Source organism: Leuresthes tenuis, unplaced genomic scaffold (assembly GCF_036924035.1).
Source record: "Leuresthes tenuis unplaced genomic scaffold, fLeuTen1.0.hap1 SCAF_6, whole genome shotgun sequence".
NCBI classification, from domain to species: domain Eukaryota; kingdom Metazoa; phylum Chordata; class Actinopteri; order Atheriniformes; family Atherinopsidae; genus Leuresthes; species Leuresthes tenuis.
Genome location: NW_027325360.1, coordinates 6,527,062 through 6,552,243, shown reverse-complemented (window position 1 = coordinate 6,552,243; position 25,182 = coordinate 6,527,062). Strand labels below are relative to the sequence as shown.

The window sequence follows — 25,182 nt, the reverse complement described above, 5'->3', positions numbered from 1 at the left end:
TCTTAGTTTATGTGGATTGCTATAATGTCAGGTGATTACTGTGCCTTAGGTACCAGGATTTTATTAAAGAGAGAGCAGGAGTTCCGCACTGCTTGAAAGTGGCTATGAGTGAATGTGTTGCCTTAGTGGGGCATTTTTCAGTTAAAATTTCTGACTCATTTTGCTATCCAGCGACAAAAATGGAAGAGCACTTTGATTTGAGCAGCATTAATGGGAATTCAGCTCTGTTAGGATACAGTACTTGTGAACACAGAATAGGAAAGTAGAAAGTAAAGGTTATGTTGTCATGAATATGCTAATTAGTATTTGTTGGCTTCTTGTAATATTTATTTATTTTTTTGCAGACTTTAGCTACATTCAATTGGAAATAGTTGGTAAAAGTGGAATCAATAGCCCTACACTTCAGTGTAGCTGCACGCATCACTCCATTCAGTGTGAATAAGTGACGAGACAGACAGTTGAACCTTGAAAATCTTATGTAAACCCTGCCTGACGCATTCAGTCAAGTGTTATAACAGGTTAATATATTTTTTATGGTACTGTATTTGGTAATCTAATCTAACATCTACAAGACTGATCACCGTTAACATCAGCAATGTTATCTGTACTTTATCTAATTTACATTTAAGAAATGTTCACAAATGTTAAATGTTAGCCAGCTAATTCTCAAGTACTTTTGATTACACCTGAAAGTTGCAGGTTGTAAAAGCTGACCAAAGATCATCCTGAAGACTGGTGAAATGTTTAATTTGGTGATAAACATGCATACTAAAACAAGGCTAAGTTTGAACTGGCTAGCAGCTAACGTAACAAGTTAAAACAGAGGGCAACTAAATGTATCAAAACTAGCCATTATATAGCAGAGCAGTCAGCAGTTGGTGTTACATTACTCATTTTTTAAATTGAATTTAATTAGTCCTTTTTAAAGCACAAATAGTACTTTTATGAACTAAATATGAGCTTTTATGAGCTAAATAAACACTTGAAACACTAATGACATTGAAGCTATCTTGTGTAACTTTAGCTAAACTGTGGCTCATTGTGACCAATAGTCGCTGTTACACAATACCGTTTTGTGTTGGCAGCATTGTAAACTCAGGAAGGGGACCAACACACTCCTAAGGTTTGCCTACATATTTCATTTGACAACCTTAACCTAGTCATCACACCCATAAACTGGTTATAAAAGACTAACAGAATCTATGAGTCTGGAAATGAAGCTACTTGAGGTGGCTACTTTGTTTCAAAGAGATGAGTATATGAGAAAATAGCCCAACCTCGCACTTGATGAGTTATTAATTATTTTACTGATTTGTGGTCTCATTCACATAACGATTTAATCAATAATGCTTTAGGTATGCTTTAGAGCATGGAAGCATTATGATGGACTCATGCTACATATTAGGTATATTTAGTTTATTTGGTTCTCAGGTTGATTCATTACTTGTTTGTTGTGTCCAATTTAAAAATAGCAAGATGATGTTGGCTAAACGTACTTGCAAGATGTAAATTAAATTACAGCTTTATTTATTTTGCAGCTGTCATACAAGGAAGTGAAATTCTGATTTCTTACAGATAGGTGAAGAGCGGAATATAGACGAAATGTATTCAAAACTTTTTCACAGGAAAAATAAAAATTATGTAAAATGTAATAAGCTACACAAGACTGTACACCATTTTGATACATGTACATAATAAAATTGTTTTAAGCCTAGAGCTTAATGTTTGCTTTTTATCTGTCCGCAAAATCAGCTGCTTGGATCTGTTTATAAATCAAACCTATTGTAACTTTATTTCTACTATGTCTTTTAAAAAATGCAATATACAGTGCATCATATAAAAAACAAAAATAAAACATTTAAAAACAGATTGGTAAACCGTCTTTTCTTCATAGGCACAAACCTCTGTAATCTCAAACCTCAGACTAACGGACCAGCCACAGTCTGTGCACACAGAAATGTTTACTGGGACAACAAGTATTTGACAGCAGAGCCTTTTTAGCAGCTGCTTGCTGTAAAACACAGACAGACACAAAACAATAAAAGTAATTAAATCGACAAAACAAATGAGAGGGTCAGGCAGTGGGTAGCGGTGTAAAAGATAACGTTAACTTTTGAGTGTCGGTTAAAAGGGACTAATGGATGATTTTTTTTTTCTTTGGTCAGATGGAATTAATTCAGCAAAGTTCAGACAGCTTCACCGCAGCAGGGGGAGCAGGTCGTCTTTTGGGTGAATATTTGGCGTCACCATAGCTGCAGAGATGTTTCTGTCAACACTTTCATCTATCGACTATTCTTGTCTGTCCCACATGGCCTCACCTGGTGTGCGTGTCTCTTTGTAGAGCTGCAGCCCTGAAACTGTGATAAAGTTTCCATTTAGAGATATTTTTAAAAGATTGTACAGTGTCTTACAGCTTTAATGTTTTTTCTTTAGTGTTTGTCAATGGTTACTGTTGAATAGTTTAATTATCCTCGTTGAGTTTATTATTGAGGTGTGAAAACACTGAAAATCTAGCAAACGGGCTGTGAACAAGCAAACTGACCAGAGAAATCCAAAGCTTTAAGGGATTAAAACCAAAATTTTAACTGTGCTCACCTTTTTGTTAGTCTCCTAGTTAATAGAAGTGACCGACGAGTTATAATAAACCAGATGTATCCTTTGACATCAACCGTCCATATGTCCATTACAAATAATGGCTCATTTTTACTCAACGGTTTAAAAACAAAGTGAGCTGTTATCTACAGCTCTGTATTATATTTTTTGTGATGCAGCACTAATTGCAAATTAATCAAATTATTGCAATGTTAAAATGATAGAATATGCTCACAATTTTGCATTTTTTTGAGGGATTTTGTTTACAGTTTTTTACAGAATCATTAAACTTTTATATAAGGCGCTGAAATCTTCTTATCCTGTATTTATTAGCCTTATGGGACACAACAATCATAGATTATGAATAAGATAAGACTTTGTTGCCATATGAACTATGGTATGAGCCCACTGACTTGTCATAATATTAAGTTACATCACCCCACAGTCACGTTAGTCATGGGCAACATTAGATTGTAATTATATGATAGATTATTGTAATCAAATGATTGCTCTAGTGAATGAGCTGTGTTCACATTGTAAATGTAATCAAAATCACGGGTGCCAAAAATAGAAATAGGGAACGTGCCTCTCACCATATAACCTCTCTTCCTTCTCCCCTACAGGCTTGTTTTTCTCCTGTGGTGTATGTGTGGAGCGTGCCACACACCCACTCCACAACAACGACGGCTTTTGCTTGCATCTTCCAGTGTTTCTTCTGTCAGCAAGTTCAGCAGAGCTGCAACTCTTCCAGTGCCAGCCCTGACACCAGCGAGGAGCCCTGCCCCACTGACATGGTGAAGATGACCAAGTCTAAAACCTTCCAGGCTTACCTGCCATCCTGCCACCGCACCTACAGCTGCATCCACTGCCGGGCACATCTGGCAAATCACGATGAGCTAATCTCAAAGGTACGGCAGCTCAGTGTCAGTTCACGCCTCATACAGTTCACCCTCTTCTACATATAAAACCACTCAGCTGCATTCACATGACTTCAGCTGGTCTGTCGATATTAATATACATGGGAAAAAACTTCAGGGGATTTACAGCTGTCTCTGAGATCTCTCTACAGCCACATTTGGAGCCATCATAATGTTCCACAGGAGAAAAATAACACACATGTGAAATGTATGTGAAATACACCCATCATCTGTGAGTGCTGGCCCTTTCTGTAGAACCATAAAAAAGTAGAAACTATGATGTTGCAGAATAGACAAATGGAGGTTACTCTGATAAAGCAAAACTGTTTTTATCTGTGCTGTTTCAAAACATATTGTGACATGAGAACAGACACATTTATTAACGTGAACATCACGATGACCATCATCATTTAAGAAAATCTCATGATCTGTTATAAAGTCTGCATGTGGGTGCTAGCCTTGTTCTATTTGCCTCTGTATTTTTACAAACTTCCTTTAAAACAGAAGTGAGGGAGTCAACCCCCTATCCTCTATAGGTCAGCTGGGCAACTTTGCTGCAGCTTTGCTAACAATTCCATCCATCCATTTTCTATACCGACAGTCCGTTAATCGGGTAGCGGGGGAGCTGGAGCCTATCCCAGCAGTCATCGGGCGAAAGGCGGGGTACACCCTGGACAGGTCGCCAGTCTATCACAGGGCCACATAGAGACAAATAACCATGCACGCTCACACTCACTCCTACGGACAATTTTGGAGTCACCAATTAACCTGACATGCATGTTTTTGGATGGTGGGAGGAAGCCGGAGTACCCGGAGAAAACCCACACATACACAGGGAGAACATTCAAACTCCACACAGAAAGGCCCCAGGCAGGGATCGAACCTGGAACCCTCTTGCTGTGAGGTGATGGTGCTAACCACCACACCACCATGCAGCCCCTGCTAACAATTCAAATTTGTTAAAAGCATTTTGCTGGATGATGAATTAATATGTGCATATTAGAATGACAGTAGTAGACTCATTAACATGTTGTATTGTTGAAGTTACTCCAAAACAACATTAACATTTTCTGAAAAATCACTTTTTTGCCAGCCAGATGCTGGAGATGGCACAAATTATATACAAATAACTAAAGATTAGTTTTGATTTCATGGTGACCATAAAGCCCATTTAGCCCTTAGAGTCCCAAAAAATAACATGTTGTAAGACAGTTACGAGACAGTAGAAATTACTAAACACTAAATTTCTGTGCAACTTTGCCCTCTTGTTACTAACATGTGGGCATTTGTTTTGCATAACAGTGGTTAAGTCTTCTTTTACAGTGTTTCATCAGCTCATCTAGACTCTGGTCAGCCTGACAGAGCTTTAACTTCTCTTTTGCAAAGAGGAACTTTAGTCTCTGGTGTAGCTTGTAGAGGTTGGCATTTTGGGTAACTTAAGGCTAACATTAGAATATTCTTTTTTTTTTTGAGAGTCTGGTCTTGTGTAGCAGGTGCTCACAGTGAGTATAAAGCTGCTTTTTAAGGTAGTAAATGTGCATGAAAGTTTGAAAGCAGCTTCAAAGTAAATGGTGCAGTCGCAAACTCAATGCAACAAAAAAACTTAGATGTTGCCGAAAGAACCTCCTGTATGCATCACAACATTCTGCTTAATTTACTTTGACAATGCTAAAAGCTTCAACTGTCACACCAGGAATGGAAATGCCAGACAGAGAGGCGCCTGCTCCCAAAGCAAAAGAAATGTCAGGAAAGTTAGTTCCAACTTGATTTAAAAACAACACTTGTCAATCTGGTTTCTTCCAGACATCAGAAAGGCTTTAACTTTACGTCAATTCAATTATCATCTTTGGTGAAAGCCAAAAATCCACATTAATAAAACTTTTTTTTTATGGAGCGTAAGGTGATGCTACACATTACTGATAAAATTACGATCTGAATCCTCTTGATCATTTCTTGGATGACACTCTGTGTCGTGATGACAAAATCTAACAGCATCCTTGTAATACTGTGATGTGAACAAATCTGTGCTCAGCTGAACTGGGAATTCTCACATATCAGTGACTGATCAGTTGTCTCATATTAGTTATTCCAAACTATACTTGGATTTTACACCTCTAGAATTTTATAGGGTGCTCACCTTCCTTGTTGCATCTCTGCAGCTCATGTACCTGTCTGTTGATACGTCTGTAATTTGTTTCTAGCGAATAAATTCCCAGAGGTTTAAATGGCAGCCACCTCCGCTGTTATTGATGTCGAGCCACCCAGTCTTTTAAAGTGGCTGTTTTTGTTTCTTTTTTCTTTTTGTCTTAAGGGAGGGCACCATCTTTGCTCATTGAGCATCTCTGGTGACCTCTGACATATTTTGAGAGCAAAACAGTGAAAACTCAGGTCTGACTAGCTGGTGACATATTTTCTTAGAGCTCAGAGAAAGGTTTTTATGTTTTTTCAGTTTTTTTTTTTTCTTAACAATTTCTTTTTAACAATGTTGTCCATTAGGAAATGCATTCATTGCAAAGTCCCAGAGTGTTGTCTCCAGATTATTGTGAAAAGTCAGTAAATCAGTTTTTAATCACACATATTCTGTAAGATAGTATATTAAAATAGACATAAGAGAAGCTGAAATGATTAATTAATTTATGTCTGCTCAAACTAAAAATGCATCCGCCCACCTACAAGATATGAGATATTAAACTTCTAAGGTTGTAGCATAGACTGTAGAATTAAATGTGTGATATCTGTAGAAATTTGATATTCTTTGAGCCAGTGAGAAAAAGGAAAATATAATTTTGGCACTGATTGAGTACCCTTAGCTGTGTAGTGACGTAAGATTTGGGGGGAGAGTGCTTTAGGGTTTGACTGGAGCAAAGGTTAAAGAAGCCTTCAAAACCACCAGCTATATGTAATGTTAAGCAAACAGGCGCTTTAAAGTTGTAATGGGTAATCTTAGAAGGCCACAGAGAGTCACACTAGAATAACACACTCTAATAGAAAGCAAGTCAAAACTGAAAACGAAAAAAAACTTGGGCCTAAAAAATGTCCCATATATTTCGGTTAAAAACAGCCCTACAGTATCCACTCAGATCATATTGATCTCCTTGTTGGAGACTCTTAAACTGAAGAAAATGTCTTATTCAGTGGAGAAAAACCTAGAAATTTGCTTGGTCCAAAAGAGTTATTTCACCGCTGTAAACAAAGAGCTTCTGAGCAGGAAAGGTGGTGAATGCAGAAGAAAAGAGGCTGTGACTTGGTAAGAACATCAATACACAGCTTCATCTTCACATAGCTAGTGTTAAGTTTTAAAATCATACATTGGAACTCAAAATGTCAGCTACTTTTTACGTCGAGTGGACACAACCAGTCCACAGCCGACATCAATGAATGCCCAAGATGGTGTTGTGTGATTGGATTCAAATAACAGTTTTAGCCATCTTTATTTCAGACTACTCTTGTAAATTAGATAGATGGCTAGTATAATACTAACATATTGTCCATGTGTGGTTTAACTACTGTAATGCTGTCATGGTTACCTCAGTGCCTGATCCATCAATCCTGGACAGACATGGGTGTGAACAGCACCATGTCTGGCTGATGGGAACATTCTTATTAAATCAGTCACTCTTTATTCTCCCACACAATTTATGAATGATCTTCCCTCGTAACACAACTGCTCCAGTATAAACTGCTATGAAGTATTGCATGTCTGTACTCAGGAATAAAAAAGAAAACAAAGCTCAGTAACTTCCAGTCATCATGAACAACTTTGAATAGGAAGGGTCTGTGGCTGCCTGTACATAAATCCTCCTGTATGCAGTAACCTTAACCTTAACCCATTAATGAATCAGTTCTAGCTAAGCGATTACCAAACAAAAAATGACACATTCAGATCACACCAGGGGGCTGAAGATTCACCTAATTTCACAAATTTAAAATTGCCCTGCCAGGCCACGTCATTAATCAGCCAATCTCAGTTTATTACAGGATTTTTGGGTATCAACGTTAACATCAGCCAAACTGTTAGCCCTCACTTACATTTGGAGCCATAAAGGTGTAAATCTGCCTTTAATGTTGATCATAAATCCACAGCTGTGAGGAACATGTACAAACTATCAGATGAACCAGAGCTGGAATGACTAAAGCAGTGACCTTTATGAGTTATAATAAGAAAGTGACAGTGTGCTCCCTGTGTGCTGCACTCTCACCACGCACTAAGCTGATTATTCAAATGGCAAAGATGATCAATCTGCACACTCGCCATCTCGATGTCAAAATCCATTTGCTTCCTGTGGCTCAGAGACTTGGAGACTCACAGTGCGTTAGTGCAAGCAGGCAGACGAGCTCTGTAAACAACGCTGCCACCAGACTGTGTTGCTACTTTCAGAAGGATCAGAGGCTCCATGGTGCTAAGTTTGGAATCCACTTCTGTTTTAATCGCTTAAGACCTTTGTTTATCATAAAAGTGATGTATGTCTGGCCAAAGAGAAAGACTAACCTTGTTAATCAGCACCTCACTTAACCTGTCAAGAGACATGTCAGATATGAGGATTTATTGTTGCACCAAACACTGCGACAGGCCTGCAGGAGGGTGTGTTTTTTGTGTAGGGAAGTCTTGTTGGATCCTTTTCTGGGAAATGGAATTGTTGCTGCATTAAATGTGATGAAAATGTAAATCCAAAGAATTAAAATGGATAAAACTCGTGTTGGTTTTGCAGTTATCCTTCAGTTCAAGGATCATATGGAAAAAGGCACATTTAAGGTGAAGGATTGTTGAAATTAAGAGCAGGTAAGCAAGGAGAAAAAGTAGAGGGACGTGTACCTCTTAGATTCTCACTCCTTTCTTTGGAAAGAAGTTGTTCAGTTTGACACTCCACAAACAGAAGAAATAGAAGAAATTGTTTTTTTTTTATCCTCCTATTGATTAAATGTTTGAATCTACTATTTAGCCATTAAATAGTGGAGGTGAAGAGTGATACTTCTTATATTCATTTAATTATTATGCTTTGAGATACTTTCAGAATGACCACAACCAAACTGATCAGAATGATTGAATACATATGGTGACACTCACTCTTTAATGCTTGTCTGATGAGAACAAGGTACTAATTGACACCCGTTGATCAGTGGAATAATGAAAAGCTTCAGAGGTCCTGGATGCTTGTCGTTGCTGGATGGTGTTTCACTTCCTGATCAGTTGTGTCACAGTGGGTCAGCTCACCATTTTCAATTTCTTCTGATACCACGTAGCCTGGACTACATAGCAGGGCCTGTAAAGGGGAACACATTAAATGCTTTCAGCTGTTAACTGTTGTTAACAGTAAACTGTTGACTGTGATGAAGAAGAATGGTTTCTGGTGACCGTCCATCATTAGGTCTGTGCCACAACTGAAGGTCAGCTCATAAAGTGTCGGCTTGTTAATGCAGTTTTCTAGGTTTCTGAAGCAGCTTTTTTTCCTTTAGGTTTGTTTTTTGAGAAAACTGTCACCACCAGGATGTGTTGGGAGTGCTGTATTGTTCCAATGACACACTTGTGTGCGTTAAATGCACTTCTTTGTTGCTTTAGATGTCTTGTCATGCATGATTTTGCACAGAAGTAGTTTGACTTCGAGTCATTTATCTGCTGTATTAGACTCTTAAACAGCCACTGCATGGTTTGATTTCCTGGTATGAAAAACGTTTGATGATAAATTTAAAGTATTGCTTCACAGGTGTATGAAATCATGACCTTCACAACATGTAGCTAATTTCCAAACCCAGCTTTCCTTGCAGCTTTATTTTATTTCTCAGCAGTAATTCTTCTTGATATAATCAGCATGACACTGACTTATTATGAGCTGTTGCCTCCTAAGCAACAAATAATTAGATGAAAGCAACATATTTATGTGCACAGGCGTCAGTGCTCACGAGGTCGGCGTGGGAGAGGCTGGAAATGTTAAAGGGTGTTATGCTTGTTAGTTTTATTAGAGCCACACCACATTGTTTGCTGCTGTTCCTCAAAATTGGCACTGGAGCTGGAATGCTGGGAAACCAGTAGCACCAGTGAGCTTCAGACTGGTAAAGTAACTAAATGGCTTTACTGCACACTTGGAATTCCCATGGTGTGATGTGACAGTAACCTGTCCTTTTCTTTGTGGTTAATATTTACATAAGAATAGATTAAATTTGTCTTTCATTATTATGAAATCGGGGCAGAGAAATTCCACTACAGCTGATTAAGGCCACACCCTCCAATATTTTGTCCTGTCTGTTAACATTAGGATAAAAAGTTTGATTTAGTTTAATGGATATTAAGGTCCATTGGAAGGTCAGATTTGTGCATTAAGACGTCGCCAAAAAAATATTCAAAGAAATTCAGCAGTTCTTCTATTAAAAAGCAATGTTAACTAATTTTAGAGATGTAAAAATAGCTCCAGGGGGCCTACATGCTCTGGAATGTTAGTTGCAACACAGGATAATATATCTGAGTAACAACATATCAAGACAAAGTGTGCAGGGATCAGTCAGATACCTTTTAAACATGATATAGATGAAAAAAGTCCATTATGAATAAGTATTTTCATGGTTCTCACTGCACAGAAAAGAACCCACTTGAAGTTAACTACTACCTTTTAGTTATTTTTTTGGAGTTTTGACTTTTTAACATAAAGATTTTCATCATATTTCTTAAATGTGTTGGCATGTGTGCAAGTGGGAAAAAATCTAAATTTGTATTTTCATTTATACGACGCCACGCTGCATTCTCTTATTATCCTTATAAGAGAAAGTTGTTTATCTTAAGCAGTTCTGAAATCATTAAATGTAAAACCAGAAGTTAAAATTTCTAGCACAAATAGTTGAAAAAAAAAAGTAATTCAGCATTAAAAGGATTAAGAAGTTCATTCAAATTTTCTCTTGTTACAGCTTCCAAAATGTGCACAGAAATCAAATCTTAAAGAATAATAAACACAACAGTGTGCCGTTGGGACTGTCGGCCAATCAAAGGTAAAGAGGAGTAGCTGATATACTAAGGTCTCATTTGCTGTCTTTTCTGACTTTTTTATTAGGATTTCTTGGAATCCTAAAAATTACTTTGAATGTAATTATTACACACACACACACACACACACACACACACCAATTTGAAAGAATAAGAAAGTTGTTTCGGACCCTGCATTAAGGACCGTTGACTAGATTGCGTTGTCCTGTTTACTGGACGAAAGTGACTGTTGACAAATGACCTCATTCGTCAAAACAATCTACTTTAGTAATAATTGGATTTCCCAACAAGATCTCCTTCAGCCAGTCTGTCTTTCCCCTGTAGGTTTCACACACTAAAAACTGTACACAGCAGTGATTTACGTTTCTGTTCTGCTTTTGATGTGTCATTAAGTGTCATGTTATAAAGAAAAAGGCTGAAGAAAGTGAAGTCTATGACAAAAGGAAACACATGTTACACGAAACTGAAACATTTGCATTAAACATCAGACAGAGAATCTAATAACTTGTGTTTTTCCTAAAGTTTGTAGTTCATATGATTCGGATATAATGTCTCACAGAAAATTAATCTTTGAGGACAAAGAAATCAACAAAAAAATCAAATAAAGGAAGAGTTTATAGCACATGATATAAGCTCAACTTGTCATGCAGTTTAGTAATTTGATGATTTAAACACATAAGTAAACTTTGACTGACTAAAAAAAAAAAAGAAACAGACAAAAAACATCTACTGAAACATGGTTTTATTGTCATTTTAAAAACATTTTTAATTAACTTACCCTGACCTCTATCAGGGGGATGTTGTGAAATATATTTGTTATATCTTATTATCCTGTGTAACTCAGTTATCACTGTTTTTTTCAATTTTTTTTTTTACTTTACTTTTTTTACTTTTACTTTGTTCAAACTTTAGTCAGGTGTATAACATACTAATGGAGGACTTCATGCAGCATTGAACCCCAGTTTGATGACTTTTTTCACGTTTTCATATCTGCACTGTGGCTCTGAAATTGTCCTGATATGCTCCATCGGGGCTGCATGTCAGAATGCAAAACATTCAAAGTAATTATTAGGATTCCAAGAAATCCTAATAAAAAAGTCAGAAAAGACAGCAAATGAGACCTTAGTATATCAGCTACTCCTCTTTACCTTTGATTGGCCGACAGTCCCAACGGCGCACTGTTGTGTTTATTATTCTTTAAGATTTGATTTCTGTGCACATTTTGGAAGCTGTAACAAGAGAAAATTTGAATGAACTTCTTAATCCTTTTAATGCTGAATTACTTTTTTTTTTTCAACTATTTGTGCTAGAAATTTTAACTTCTGGTTTTACATTTGTCACATTTTGAAAAGAAAATAATCTTAATATTACCGTGATACTGATTTTGACCATAGTGCTCAGAGATCTATTAATAAGCTCTTTTCTCTGCCACACCTAGCTGACATATGTGTGTTCAGTAGTCCTAGGCAGCATCACCAGTCCTCACCATCAATCCTTCTAAGCTGATTATGTTACTTAGGAGAAGATGACACCGTAGTCTGGTGTTTTCCACTGCATGCTGCCAAGGGCTGCTTGCAATGTCCATTTTTGATTTTCATCCGATAACAAAGCACCATGCTTCTCTGTATGTACTGAAAAAAACAAGAAACTAGTTCATCAGTCATGCTATAAACAAAGGGGAAGCATTGAATGAGCTCTGCAGTTTCGTCATATTTCTCCCGGAGTTGCAGTGTGGGTCCTGAGCCAGATATTAAAAAGAATGGTGTCCCTTCCCCAAGCTTATGTGCCGAGTCTTCGAGGCATGCCAGCCGGCAAGGAAAGATACAGATGGCGCAGCCTAAATGACAGGATTAACCTGCGTACACAGGCCAGAGAGACAGCTGGTTTATATGTTTCAGTTATGGCAAACGGTCATTCTGGTCCTTGAACATGAAGGGGAACAAGAAAAAAAAAAAAAACATAATTCCTGATTTAATTTTTTTCTTTTTAGTTAACACTTTTCAGCGTGTCTACAAAATCTGATCGGACTTGTGTTGTTATTGGGAGCCTGAGCATGCTGCATTGTTACAGTGAGGCTGGCAGTTCATATTCCTATCAGACATCACACAGCAGATAGAACCATCATCGTGTTTTGGCCTGTAGCGTGAACAAACATGATCCAGCCTGAATACCGAGGAAAGTGTTTTATTTTATTCACCACCTTGACTTTGTCCCACTAATTAGGTCGATCGAAGCACTTCTATGGGATTGACTGCTCTTTCCATTTCTCACTATCAAAGGATCCAGTTCTGTTTGAGGCTCCCACCAATCTGGAAGTTTGCCAAGAATAGTGACCGTGAACAATCAGTCAATATAATGCTGCTGGTCTTGCCCTATATTTTTTCAATTATAATTAAATTAAATGTATTACACACCAGGAGGATTTTATTGTAGCCACAGCAGCATTGGTGATAAATCACCAATACGGTCAACAGTGAGGCATGAGATATGAAAAAACATCATATGAATTAAACCGAGTATTTCCAAAAGCTGCTGAGCTTATTAGGCTGTATCGAGTCACCGTTTACTGAATTTATTTCTATTTGCTCTGTTCTGTTCTGTTTATTGGCATTTTGTAGATAAGATTGAACATTGTGAAGAGTCATATTGCCTTTGTTTAAAAAAAATCATTATAAGGCAAATTAAAATAAAATTAGATTTTCGGGTCATATCTATTCAGTTCATATGATACTTCTTAAATGTTGTAAAAGAATTACATAAAAATTTAAACAAATAGTGAATTGTGGATTAAGTTTTCTAAAGTTATGGTCACATTTTTGGCCATAGCTCAATGATTTGTGTATCAGTTGTCTTATCAGATAAGTTATGGCATTGCATTGGTTCCAAAAAGTCCAAGATCAGGCCTGACAGCCATGATATAACTGTAGCTTTAGTGGTTGGTGGATGCATACAACTGAGCAACAATCATTTTAGCTTTATGAGCTTTTAATTTTTTTTAATCTATAACACCAACAACTTTTAAAGAAGACGTTGAATTTAAATGTAACCAATAAGCCATATGGCTCTGCAACCACTGTTAAATGTCTGTCATCACTGTCATTTTTAATATCAAACAGAGTACACATCGTAAGATACTAATAAAGATAAGATAAACACACATAAAGCTTTCTACTATCAGAGCAGTTTCAATGCACCTTGGGATTAATCTTTCTGTATAAGTTTCCTGAACTCTGCTGGAAGGGTGGAATACCTTTTTAAAGAAGATGGTGGTAGAGAGCACTAAATCCCAGGTGTCCAGCTTCATTAAAATCCAGTGGCTACGTAGGCAATGACATAAGATTCACATCATCTTCATACTCCAAATCCTTGAGAGGCCTGTTGTATCCTATGGATAGAGATGTTATCCTGAAAGAGACCATTTTCAACAGGATAAAGGTTCTCTCTGAATAACTTTGTGTGTATTTGCAGCTTGACATTATCCCCTCACAGAAGCAGTAAAGAGTTAAGGTTTTTCCTTTAATTTGTCACCATTCTGAATGTACCGCTGTTATGTTTTCTTGACTAAGAACAGCTAAGGTTACAATTATCGTTATGCCAGTTTTTCTTTCATCAACTGAAATCAAATTTGATGTATCCTAGTACATAATTTCATTGCATGAATTCCAAAATGTATCAGGTCAGGGTTGTACCTTTTTTTTTTTTTATAGATAAACAGAACATTATGTAATATATCAGATGACTAATCCTTAAGGATACTGCTTTTAAAAGCCTTTGGGTTTAACAAGATAAGTTTAAGTTGGAGATGAACCCTAACCTACGACAGTTGGCATCTGTTGAGACAGATGGTAAAAGTAGATCTTAGCAGGTTTCTTAATGGCTTCAAGTTAATCCTTTTTCACAACTTGCTCTGATTTACTGTAAACTTAAGAACTTGGAAATATAAATATAAAAATCAGATGCAACAGAAAACACTACTCTCTGCAGAGGAAGCTTTTAGGCTCTCACTGTAAATTTGTGTCTTGTGTGTTTGGCTCAAGGAGCAGACTTTTTCAGAGCGAAATATTATTCCTTCAGTCTTGTGTGGTCAAAAGGATTCATGGATTCGAGGATTTGTTTTGTAGAATTAACTTATTTCAAACAAGTGTTTTTAGAGTCCAGTTGCAGCAGTTTAAAGACTCTCACTAACCACTCTCTGGTTTACCAACAGCTCATGGGCTGTTGTTCGCTTTCAAAGATTTATGATCTGAATTTTCTAACCAATATTTTAGGATTTTCTGTTTCTGTTTTCTGTTTATAATGTTTAAGCTAAGTGATCTCTAATGAAGCTCACAACAGCATGGGTATGGAAAAAATGCTACCAAAGTATAAATAGACCATGGGAAACAGATAAGGGCAGTAAGAGATGGAGCTGTCCCTGTTTGCCAGAGGTTAAGTTGATGCCTGAGCCACAGTGAAGCACAGATATGACACCCAGCTCTTCTCACATGGAGTTACCCCCACCCTCCCTGACCTAAACACTGTTTAAGTCTTGTTGTCAATTCCACAGGGACTGACCTAGTTCCCCCTTGCTGCTAAAGGTCACATGTCTTGAGGCTCTCTACTGTGTGTTTGTGTAGATTTTACTTTAAAACACAAACAACAAACTGTTGGGTGTTATAGAAGACATGAACCCCTGGAGAGCAGAAGAAGCAGAAATACCCCCCCCCCCCCCCCCCCCCCAAATTAAAGTGGTTTAAACCCAGACTCATATTATTTTAAATGAGACAGCTTTGACAACTGCTTGGCAGTTAAGAATTGTCCCTAAAGCCTCAGTGGTGGTGGTGGCTGTGGTCAGTGGAGGCGGCAGCTGTGGTTCCTATTAGGCGTTATTAGTTCAGTGCCCCCAGCTGCAGCAACAAATGTATCTGCCACGGTTATCTGCAATGGAAAAAGTAAAGCTGATTGTGTCTGGTCTGCTAGCCGAGGGTGACTGGGCCGGAGGATAGAAGCCTGGCTTGCTCTGTCATCACCCACTGTGACAGCTTTGCACTCTCTGTTTACATTATTATAGAGTAACATCATGTATAGCCTCAGAGGCAGGCGAGATGAGACGGGTTTAATTCAACCTCCAAAATTTGTAATGACATCACACTTAAAATTTTTAATATGTTTGTCCGCATTTGTTCCTGTTAAAGTGATTCAGATACAACCACTTTCTTTAATGCCTGAAATGGCAATGCCATTGTTTTCAGGATTTTATAAAAGTTATTTATATGTTTTAGGGTGAAGAAAAGTACAATTCCAATGATCAGAAATCAGAGAATACTTCTCATTTTGAAATTAAACGAAGAAAAAGTTTAATTTTTGCTGTGCAGAATAGTTATATACTATACTATACTATATTCTATTGAAATGCATGAAACTAGTAGTTTAAAAGAAATATAAACAATTTAACAGAAACTAGGTGTGAGATGCTGCATCAAAGAAATATTTTTGCTCAATCCAAATGACTTTCACTGATAAGCTTTTTATTATTTTGTCAAGTTGATGATTCAGAAAAGCACATTTTTAAACATTTTTTACCAGTTTGTTTTATATTTGTTGGAAAATTTATATTTTTACACATGTAGGAAATAGAAACACGTTCCTGACGTGTTGATTACTTGTCTGTAAACTGTGGTAACCCCCAACAACATCTCTGTATAGCTCAGTAGAGACATTTTAACTCAAACTCCACAAGAGGGCTTATGTATTAAACATATTTGTTGTACCTCAAGGAGTCAAGGAATATACATACACAAGATACCATTTGGGGATGTGAGGGTTCTTTTGAAACATTTAATTTGTTGTAATCAGCTGTGTGTGTGCAGTTCCTGCTAAGACTTAATTGAGAATGGGTTCTCATCATTGTTTTTTTAGTTTATTGCTGCTTTGTTGTTGTGTTAATGCATTAAAAACTGTATTTGTAGTGCTAGATGCACACAGTGAAATCTTGAAGTGACTTGTACTGTGACGAGTCCTCAATAAACACGTGTCTTTTTATAAAAGCTGGCGTAATGACAGATTTGTTCTTTTGTGTACAGACTCCTCCTTCAGCCTTTCTGAGCCTCATTTTATTTCTTATTTCAAGCCAGCCTTGTGTGTGAAAACCTTGACAAGGTGGAAGAGCAAGTTTTCACAGCAGTTACTGGGAGAAAAGCACCCTGGGGTGTCATTTGCTGACATTCCTGTACTCAGCAGAATTTTCCTGCTCTTTAATGTCGACTTACACAGCTTCTCTCTCTGTCTCTGTTTCAGTCATTTCAAGGCAGTCAAGGAAGAGCCTATCTCTTTAATTCAGTGTAAGTATTTGCCTTCATTCTCAGTGCTTCATTCAAACGTTGTTCTTTTAGGGCAATTTTGCATAATCGCCATCTTTTTGCAAAAACAGTGAGATGTAAGTGTATATTAAGATAGCTGAATTCCCAATAAAGCTGCTCTCGTACACATAATTTGCTGTTACTTTCAGACCGCTAAATATGTCAAAAATTTAAACTGAAAATCAATCTATTGAGACCGTCAACTTGCAGTCGTTTGAAGCATTTCCTGTTCTACTGCTCAATAGAAATCCTGTTTCCATCCAGCATCGGATATAGTTCAGTTAATAACTTGGATAACAAAGAGGTGGCTAGAGTCTAAAGGGCATCACTTTTAACACTAATTAAGCAAATCGTCAACCCTTCCACAACCATTCCTCAATTTTTGCTGTGTTTGCACATGGATAGCCAATCAGGAATCTTACACTGGCTGCACTTATTTAATTTAATCAGAACTGACAAAGGGACACAATGTGGAAAAATAAAAGACGAACTGCTGTAAGAAATACTTGATTCATGCGGTCATGAATGCCTCTTAGTCCAAACAGCTAACCTTTACAACTGCACTGTTGCACTTAATATTGTTGGCAACATATGCACAAAGGTTTTTTTTCATTTAGGTGAAAAGACACAAACTAGACCTCAATACTCCTTTTTTTTAATATGTGGTCTAAACCTGTTTTCATACATGTTCGTTACAGAATTGAAAATAAATAAACAAACATTAATACAGAAGTAAAAGTAAAGAAACTGTAAAGGTGCTTGATCATGTGTTAATTACATTTTCTGTCACTCATTCTCAGTCAGCACAGATTTGATGGTTTGCTGCTCACAAAACATCTACATAAATACAATGCTGTAGCATTTTTTTACATCATACACATTCGATATATCATTTATTTGATATCGGTATATAAATCAGCACTTCATGGGACTTACAGTCATGAAGACTTTAGTAAGACTAAATCATTGCTTAGTGGTAAGCAAATATGATGAATTTGTTTGTTTCAATGCATTCTGCAGGCAAAACTGCCTTAAAAAACATCTCTTTACACCCAAGAACCACTTTTAGTGGTTTGTTATTTGGTTGGTTCCTTTTCAGGTCTTCAATCTTAATGAACAAAGACATTTTTAGGTGTCACCATGCAACAGCTTTGTGCTTCCACAGTTTGCTTCACATTGTTCTCACCTGCCCCTTTGACTTAACAGAGAGAGGCACTTTACATGCTCAACGGGGCAAATAAATCATTTAAATAATACACAGTGATAAAGTACTCAAAACCGCATGAACAATGCATATGTTCACATGGTTTTGCATATATACAATGCATATGTATATACATAGCCTAATCGTCTATTTATATGGATGAATAATTGAGGCACATTTTTATCTATTTTGGTGTCATTTTATGGATTTTATGTCATTATACAGACCTTGACTTTTAAGTTCATCCTGACCTCTGAGATCTTTTCTTCCCTTACAGGGTTAATGTCGGTTGCGGGCCAGCTGAGGAGCGGGTACTCCTCACAGGTTTACATGCTGTGGCTGATATCTACTGTGAAAACTGTAAAACCACCCTGGGCTGGAAATATGTAAGCCACTCTTTCCATAAACTTTCACCCAAGCCCTTTTACTTTTCCCTCCTTCTTGTCGCATCACTTCAGTCTTTTGTTATGTTGTTGTGCAAGTCTTGATTATTTTTTTTTATTTTTATTTTTCTGGCTTCCAAGGACAAAAATTACACCATTGCAAAAGAGCAAAGTCACTCCCATTAAAGCATTGCTCATTAAAGCCTCGGTGACAGATTTGTTCAGGTTTTTATTTAGGCTTAGATCGAGCACTCTGTGGTATCCTAGCACACAACATAATTACAGTGCCGAAAGGTTGGTTGCAGACAGCCAGGCTGGTACCTCTGAGAGTCTACAGTGATTAAATGTCACACCATTTTGAAGAGACTAGTTCCGGTAATTGTCTTAAAAGACTATAGAGGGGAGTAAAATAACTGAGCAAAGTACAAGACTGCGACTCACTTAAAGCCACTCCTTCAGTGACAAAAACAATTAGATTCTCAGAAAGGCCCTGCAAGCAAAGTAAAGGACAAGTGGTTTACAAGACAATGCAGGTTGAGAAGACTTAAAGACACAGAAGTACAAGATTGTCCTGAAGCTCAGCATGACTGGGACGTGACGGTAAACGTACAACACTTAATGAGATGCAATGTCAGTCTGCTGCTTTAGACATCGAAGAGCGATGATTCCATAGCTGCTGGAAGCCATTCTTTGTTCTTTCTTTTTCTCCACGTCAATAAGGCCCCGCTGATCTCAGTTAACAATATGTGAGCAAGTGCTAAGTGTACTGTAATTAAAACCCTAAGATTGTCATTAATTTAGAAGAAACATACGCCATACAAATTACATTCAACTTCTATATCTTTAGTGGATTCAAAAGAAAGTCACATTGAATCATTTAGCAGCGCAACATTAGTGAAATTCAATCATGTTTCTACATAAAGGTTTTTTTCTGTTCAATGTGTCTAACTTCTCTGGTCATGGAGCTTTTAAAATCAGACTTTATTATATTGTCTTTTGTTTATGTCGATATTAGCTTAAAGGATTAGCCTCTGAGTTAAGGTACAGCTATCAGTGTAAACTTCAATAATCTGCCAGGTGCTTGTAGCTGATGCATTGTTTCCTCTCTTTTGTTTTTCCTGCAGGAACATGCGTTTGAGAGCAGTCAAAAGTATAAAGAGGGAAAGTTCATTATCGAGCTGGCTCACATGATCAAGGACAACGGCTGGGAGTGACGCTGCAGCCCGCTTGATTTTTTTTCTGACCTTGGAATGGTCTTTATTGAACTCCATGGAGCTGCAACCATCAACTACAACTACCATGACCCTCCTTACCCCCCCCCCCCCCACCCCCCCACCACCACCACCTCAACACCCACTTTCCTTAAAAAAAAAAAAAAAAAAGAAAATTAAAAAGACTACGTCCATGTATCTCCGCTCGCTGGCCTCCTCCACGTGCACACACCTACCTGCTCATTGTGAAACTGGACAGAACGAATGAACAGCGATTGGGAAGTGGAGCAAACCATGTCAAAGGAGTCATGTTTCTCTGAAGCTTGTGTGTTCTCCCAAGGAGTATGTTTGGGTTTGGGTTGGGGTATGACCCCTCCCCACAACATACCCCACCTCCGCCCCACCGAAACACGCTTAAAAGTTATTGTGGCAATTATGTGACCACTATTTGAAAGGAGAGAGACTTCACTCAAAGGACATTTAATTATTTTCTTTATTCTGCCTATTCAGCAGCTTTGATGACTTTGATTACTTTAATGTTATTTGCTATAGTTTTAATTTGTGTGTTTGTCGAGGCTTTGGTCTGATGGCAGATGGATGTTACTGGTAAGAATTTTATTTCCCTGTCAAATTTTGTTTTGTTTTTTGTTTGTTTGGTTTTGGCTTGATGTATCTCTGTCTATAGCTTAGCATGGTTTTCTTTGCTGTAGTCCAAATGAGCAATCAGGGATGGGTGAGGAGTTTATTAGAGTTACAAATATGTAGCAGCATCTTGCTTTTTTTTCTTTTTAAGTGGTAAAGGATGGGATTGCCATAATGTGGGATTCATAATGGATGTTTCCTTCTGTTTTAATCATTAATTTCTTGTGTGAATTTTAATTTTCTCCCTTTCTGGTACTTTTCAGCACCCAAGAAGCAATGAAAGGAGCACCTAGTGTTTGTTTGACATTAATGGGTGTATGTAGATGTGTGTGTATGTGTATATATATGAATAATATAATGTACACACACAAACACATATAAGCATAGAAGTATACGAATATGATTATATAGAGAAATATGTGTAGATGATGGCTAACTGCAATTGTGGCCGGTCCCATTTTGCAGCAGCACTATAGGTGAAAGAGACATTGAAAAAGAGCTGACATAGTAGAGATAAGTGTCCACATGTCAAACCAGAGTATGGCAAACTGTATTATCCCATTGTCTAGTAATGAAACAATGAGAGACACAGCTGTAAATCAATATAAATTCACATGCTATGATTACATATCCATTAATACTACGATATTGTATAATATATATATATATATATATATATATATATATATATATATATATTATATATATTTGCTGTCATGCACATGTATGCATATTACTGTATGTATATATGCATTGTGTGTGTGTGTGTGTGCGTGTACGTGGCCATGCATTACACAGTGGCATACTTGAACGCTACTTCATTTGCACTTTGCAGAGGCCTTTGGTTCATCTCAGTTTAGGGGCAAAACATGTTTTTGCTCTTGTCTGTGTTTTAGTGGCCTTTTCACAGACACATTGTTGAAAGAGATTTGGGGGCTGGGGATTTCTCAATTGTGTATCTGTAACACACTTGAAGGAAATTTTATTTTATTTAAGTTTAAGAAACATATTTTGTTTCTTGTCTCAGTTTTTGTAACCCTTTTGGAGCAGAAAGTGTAGTTACCTATTGTTTGCTGCTTAATTAGAAAACCCACAATTTCTTCCCACTCTTGAAGGTATTTTGCACTTTGTCTTTTTCTTCTAGAGCTGATGAATTAACCGTGTTTTGCCTCTATGCTGTATGAATCTTGTGCCTCTTCAAAACATGAATAGCCTCCCCTCCTTTTTTTCTGTTGTGCTGTGCATAACTCAGAGAACCTTCATGTGAACCGATGTGTCTTCCCTCCCTCAAAGTTCAAAGTGGCCCTCATAATAACTTATTCACCAGAATCCTCATAGAGCTCTGCTCTATTTGTTTTTATCTTGGATAACAAAGACTTGGTATACACATACACACAAATATTTTCTACATTAAGATTTAAAGATGCAAAAAAGATGGATAGTCAGTATATTATTTCTCAGAGTAAAACATAGAGGAAGAGGTTTAGAATATGCGGGATGCCCAGAGCTTGTTTAACTTATTAAGAACCGGCCATATGTTGCATAAGGCCTTTATGGGTGAAGAAAGTGGGACAGGGGTGAGGTGGGAAATATTTTAAAAAATCAGCAGTGATTGATTACTTTGCCGGCAAGGTCAGTCAGATCACTCAACCTCTTATCCTAAAAAAAAACTATGACAATGCAAACCCTTGATAGCTAGCAATGATACCTACTTGAAAATTATAAATACAGAAATAGCTGAGATATTGGCCCTCGTTAGTTTTTGTACATAAAGTAACATATTTAAGGTTTTATACGTATTTCTACTGGGTTAGTTCTTTTACTTCCCCAACTTGAAGCACTTTTGTTCACTGTACCTCTGGCTGTGTGTGTGGGGGGGTGGGGGGGGGGGGGGGGGGTGGGGGGGGGGGGGGTGGGGGGGGCGCGTGTGTGCGCAAACATGCATGTGTATTAGCTCACATGCATGGCTGTACACAAAAGCGAATGTTTACTTTCTCTTCCTAAGTTTTATGTTTTACTTCTTGTTCTCTTGGTTGAATTAGTTTGTTTTCTGTTTCCTCCTAATTTTGCAGGTGTTTGGTTTCACTGTCGCTCCCACTGATATAAGGTCGACAGCCGACTTCGTTTTGTGGAAGAGATTTTTCCCAGTTTTCTTTTTTTTCTCTTTTAAACTTGTTTATTTAGCTTGTGTGGTGATAGCCCATTTGAGGGCAGTGTTTAGGCCTCTGCTGAGCCATGTAGATGTTGAGGGTGAGCTGGAATCTCCCACCATGTTGCAGGGAGAGCCTTTACCAAGACCATTTTGTCACCACAGTCAGTGTCTCCTGTATTGAGGGCTTTCAGGTGATGAAATGCACCCTGTGGCAGCCATCTTGGAGGTCCTTAGTAGTAGGCTACACTGGCTGGTGAATATCTGATTGTATTTTTTGAACGTATTCACGCTTGTGCTGGATTTGTCCAAAAATGAACTGTTACTTATCTGGTCTATTTAATATGTTGTATTTGTTTGATGATTTTAGCCTAATACCCCTTGTGCTACATTCCAGTTTTGCAGCTTCAACTATTTGAGGTTTGCCTTTCAAGTTCAAACAACACCTGTCTTGTTTTAAAATGCCTTCAAATGCAGCCTTCTTTTTACTTGGATTTACAACTCTGTCCTACAGTCAAAAGCATGACTTATTGTTTGAAGAGCAACTCTCTAGCAGTTAAGAGTGGAGAAACGTCTCACCTGACTGCCATGATGTAGAAATGTACTCCAATTGTGTCAGTACTCTGTAATAATACTGCTGAAATCTTCAGCTAGGATTGAGGATTTTGAGCTTCTTGTTATGTTACCCTTTAATGGTGCATTCACCAAATTTAGATTTGGAAATGTGATGAAGCATAATTGATTTGAACATATACTGTAACTTAATTCGTGGTCTTGGAAACAATAACCAACCAGATCATCTGACCACAGAGTGGCTGTTTTGGAACATCTGTTCATATTACGTGATCTTCCACTTGTGGATCTGCCCTGTAATGGAATGATAGACTTTCCAATTTTCATTTATTTTAAGCAATTTAATGTGTTGGCTTAAAAAGTGACCAGAGAAACAAAAATGTGCAACTTTGCATCACAATTGTAAGCTACGGAATAACTACAATTCTTGTGTTGAGACTATTTTTGTCAATAAAAAACTGCTGACAAGGAGCACCTGATTGCACAGTTAGACAAGTATGTTGTGGCTCAATCTGGCTTTGAATCCTCCTAATCGTATTATCAATGGCTGTTTCACTTAAATGTCCTAGCCACTGAACTGGCATGAACAACATTTTATCTGACTAAATATTTGATTGGATTGGACTAGCTGCTTGATATGGAAGCAAGTCTTTGTCTGACCATTCATGTTTGACTAAATCGTTTTTTAACTTACAAAGGATTTTCCACTTGTTACATGCACAAAGTCAGTTTCTTCAGAAGGACCCCCGAGATGTCACCAGCAGCAGTTGCTTGGAGATTTGTGATTCTTGTGCAGAGTGTCTGTACGTTCTATTTGATCCATCAAAAGTTGAACCAACAAAAAGCAGTTGCCAGTGTCACTAAAAGTGTGTACCAAATAAAAGATATTTTCTGATGAATGCATAGGTATTGTGTGTCTTTGGGCAGGAAGGAAACCAGAGGTGAACTTATAGTGGCTCTCGGAGATTAAACTGTTATACCAAAATCAAGGATAGAAATTCTGTCATTAATGGCATTGTCTTTTGAAAGACTGTTTTGATTCTATGAGCTTAACAACATCAAGGCAGCCTGGATGAAAAAAAATATTTTTTTGCTGCTGAAAACTGTTTACTTTTTATTGTTATTCTGTTTTACTGTGACACTGGCTACTTACTTTTTGTTACTGCCTAAATAATACCAGGAGAAATGAGGCACAAATTATTTTCTTAGGACTGTTAAAGCTACAGTTTAAGGTCTAAAGCATGTTGTATTTATAATTGCTATATGTGGTGCCTGTTTTATTGTTTTTTTTCCCTAAATTTCCTAAAAATAAATATATGCTTTTTATTTTGCTTCATTGCTTTGCATTCTGTCTGAGTAAAGCTGTCACATGTCTGTTTTCACTCTAATGTAAACTATCAGATATCATAATAAATTTTCAATGGCATTGAACTGTGTATTGTGTATTGTTGGTCTAAATAAAGGGGGTGGCAACACCCATTCCGAAATCCCACCATTCCGACATCCCGCTATTCCGACATCCCACCATTCCGACATCCCGCTATTCCGACATTCAAACGTCCCACCATTCCGACAAGGCTTTCCGTATAAGGAAATGTGAGTTACTCAACAGGTGAGACCCTTCTTTCTGTTCATGCAATTTATATGTTTAACACATGTTTACAGATAAGCGTTATTAAAAACACAAAGTCTTGGCAACTGGAGGAGGAGAAGCAGACCGCGGTGGTTTTCAAGTTTCAGTTTATTTCATTCTTGTGTGAAGATTTATGACTGCACGTTACTGATGGCAACATCAACATATTCATAACTAAGGATAGGATGGGAGCCTCATCTGCTATTCTTGACATGCTGTAAAAGAAACGGCAAATGTTCTGCATCGTACAAAAAGCATCCCACCCTACCTCCTATGAGCTGTCCCTAGGCACCACTCCGGAACTCTGTGAGAATGAATTTCCAGAAGATAATCTCTATTGTAAGGTCCTTTTCCAAGAGATTCTCCGATGCTGAGGTGTGAAACGGACTTTGGTAGAAACACTACTTTCCCAAAGAATGAGTACTGATGGCAACATCAACATATTCATAACTATGGATAGGAGGGGAGCCTCATCTGCTATTCTTGACATGCTGTAAAAGAAACGGCAAATGTTCTGCATCGTACAAAAAGCATCCCGCCCTACCTCCTATGAGCTGTCCCTAGGCACCA

General features: G+C 37.6%; 1 protein-coding gene across 2 annotated transcripts in view; it reads left to right on the top strand.

Moving 5' to 3' along the window:
* ypel1 (yippee-like 1) overlaps positions 1-24,415 on the top strand; it is a 30,156-nt gene extending 5,741 nt beyond the window's left edge. For both annotated transcript variants that reach the window (XM_072387325.1, XM_072387326.1), the window contains exons 2-5: positions 3,216-3,500; positions 16,756-16,799; positions 18,299-18,407; positions 19,529-24,415. In XM_072387325.1, coding sequence (XP_072243426.1) covers positions 3,384-3,500; positions 16,756-16,799; positions 18,299-18,407; positions 19,529-19,618 — 360 coding nt within the window. In that variant the 5' untranslated portion in view covers positions 3,216-3,383 and the 3' untranslated portion in view covers positions 19,619-24,415. The remainder of the gene's footprint in view (positions 1-3,215; positions 3,501-16,755; positions 16,800-18,298; positions 18,408-19,528) is intronic.
* Positions 24,416-25,182: the final 767 nt, after the last annotated feature.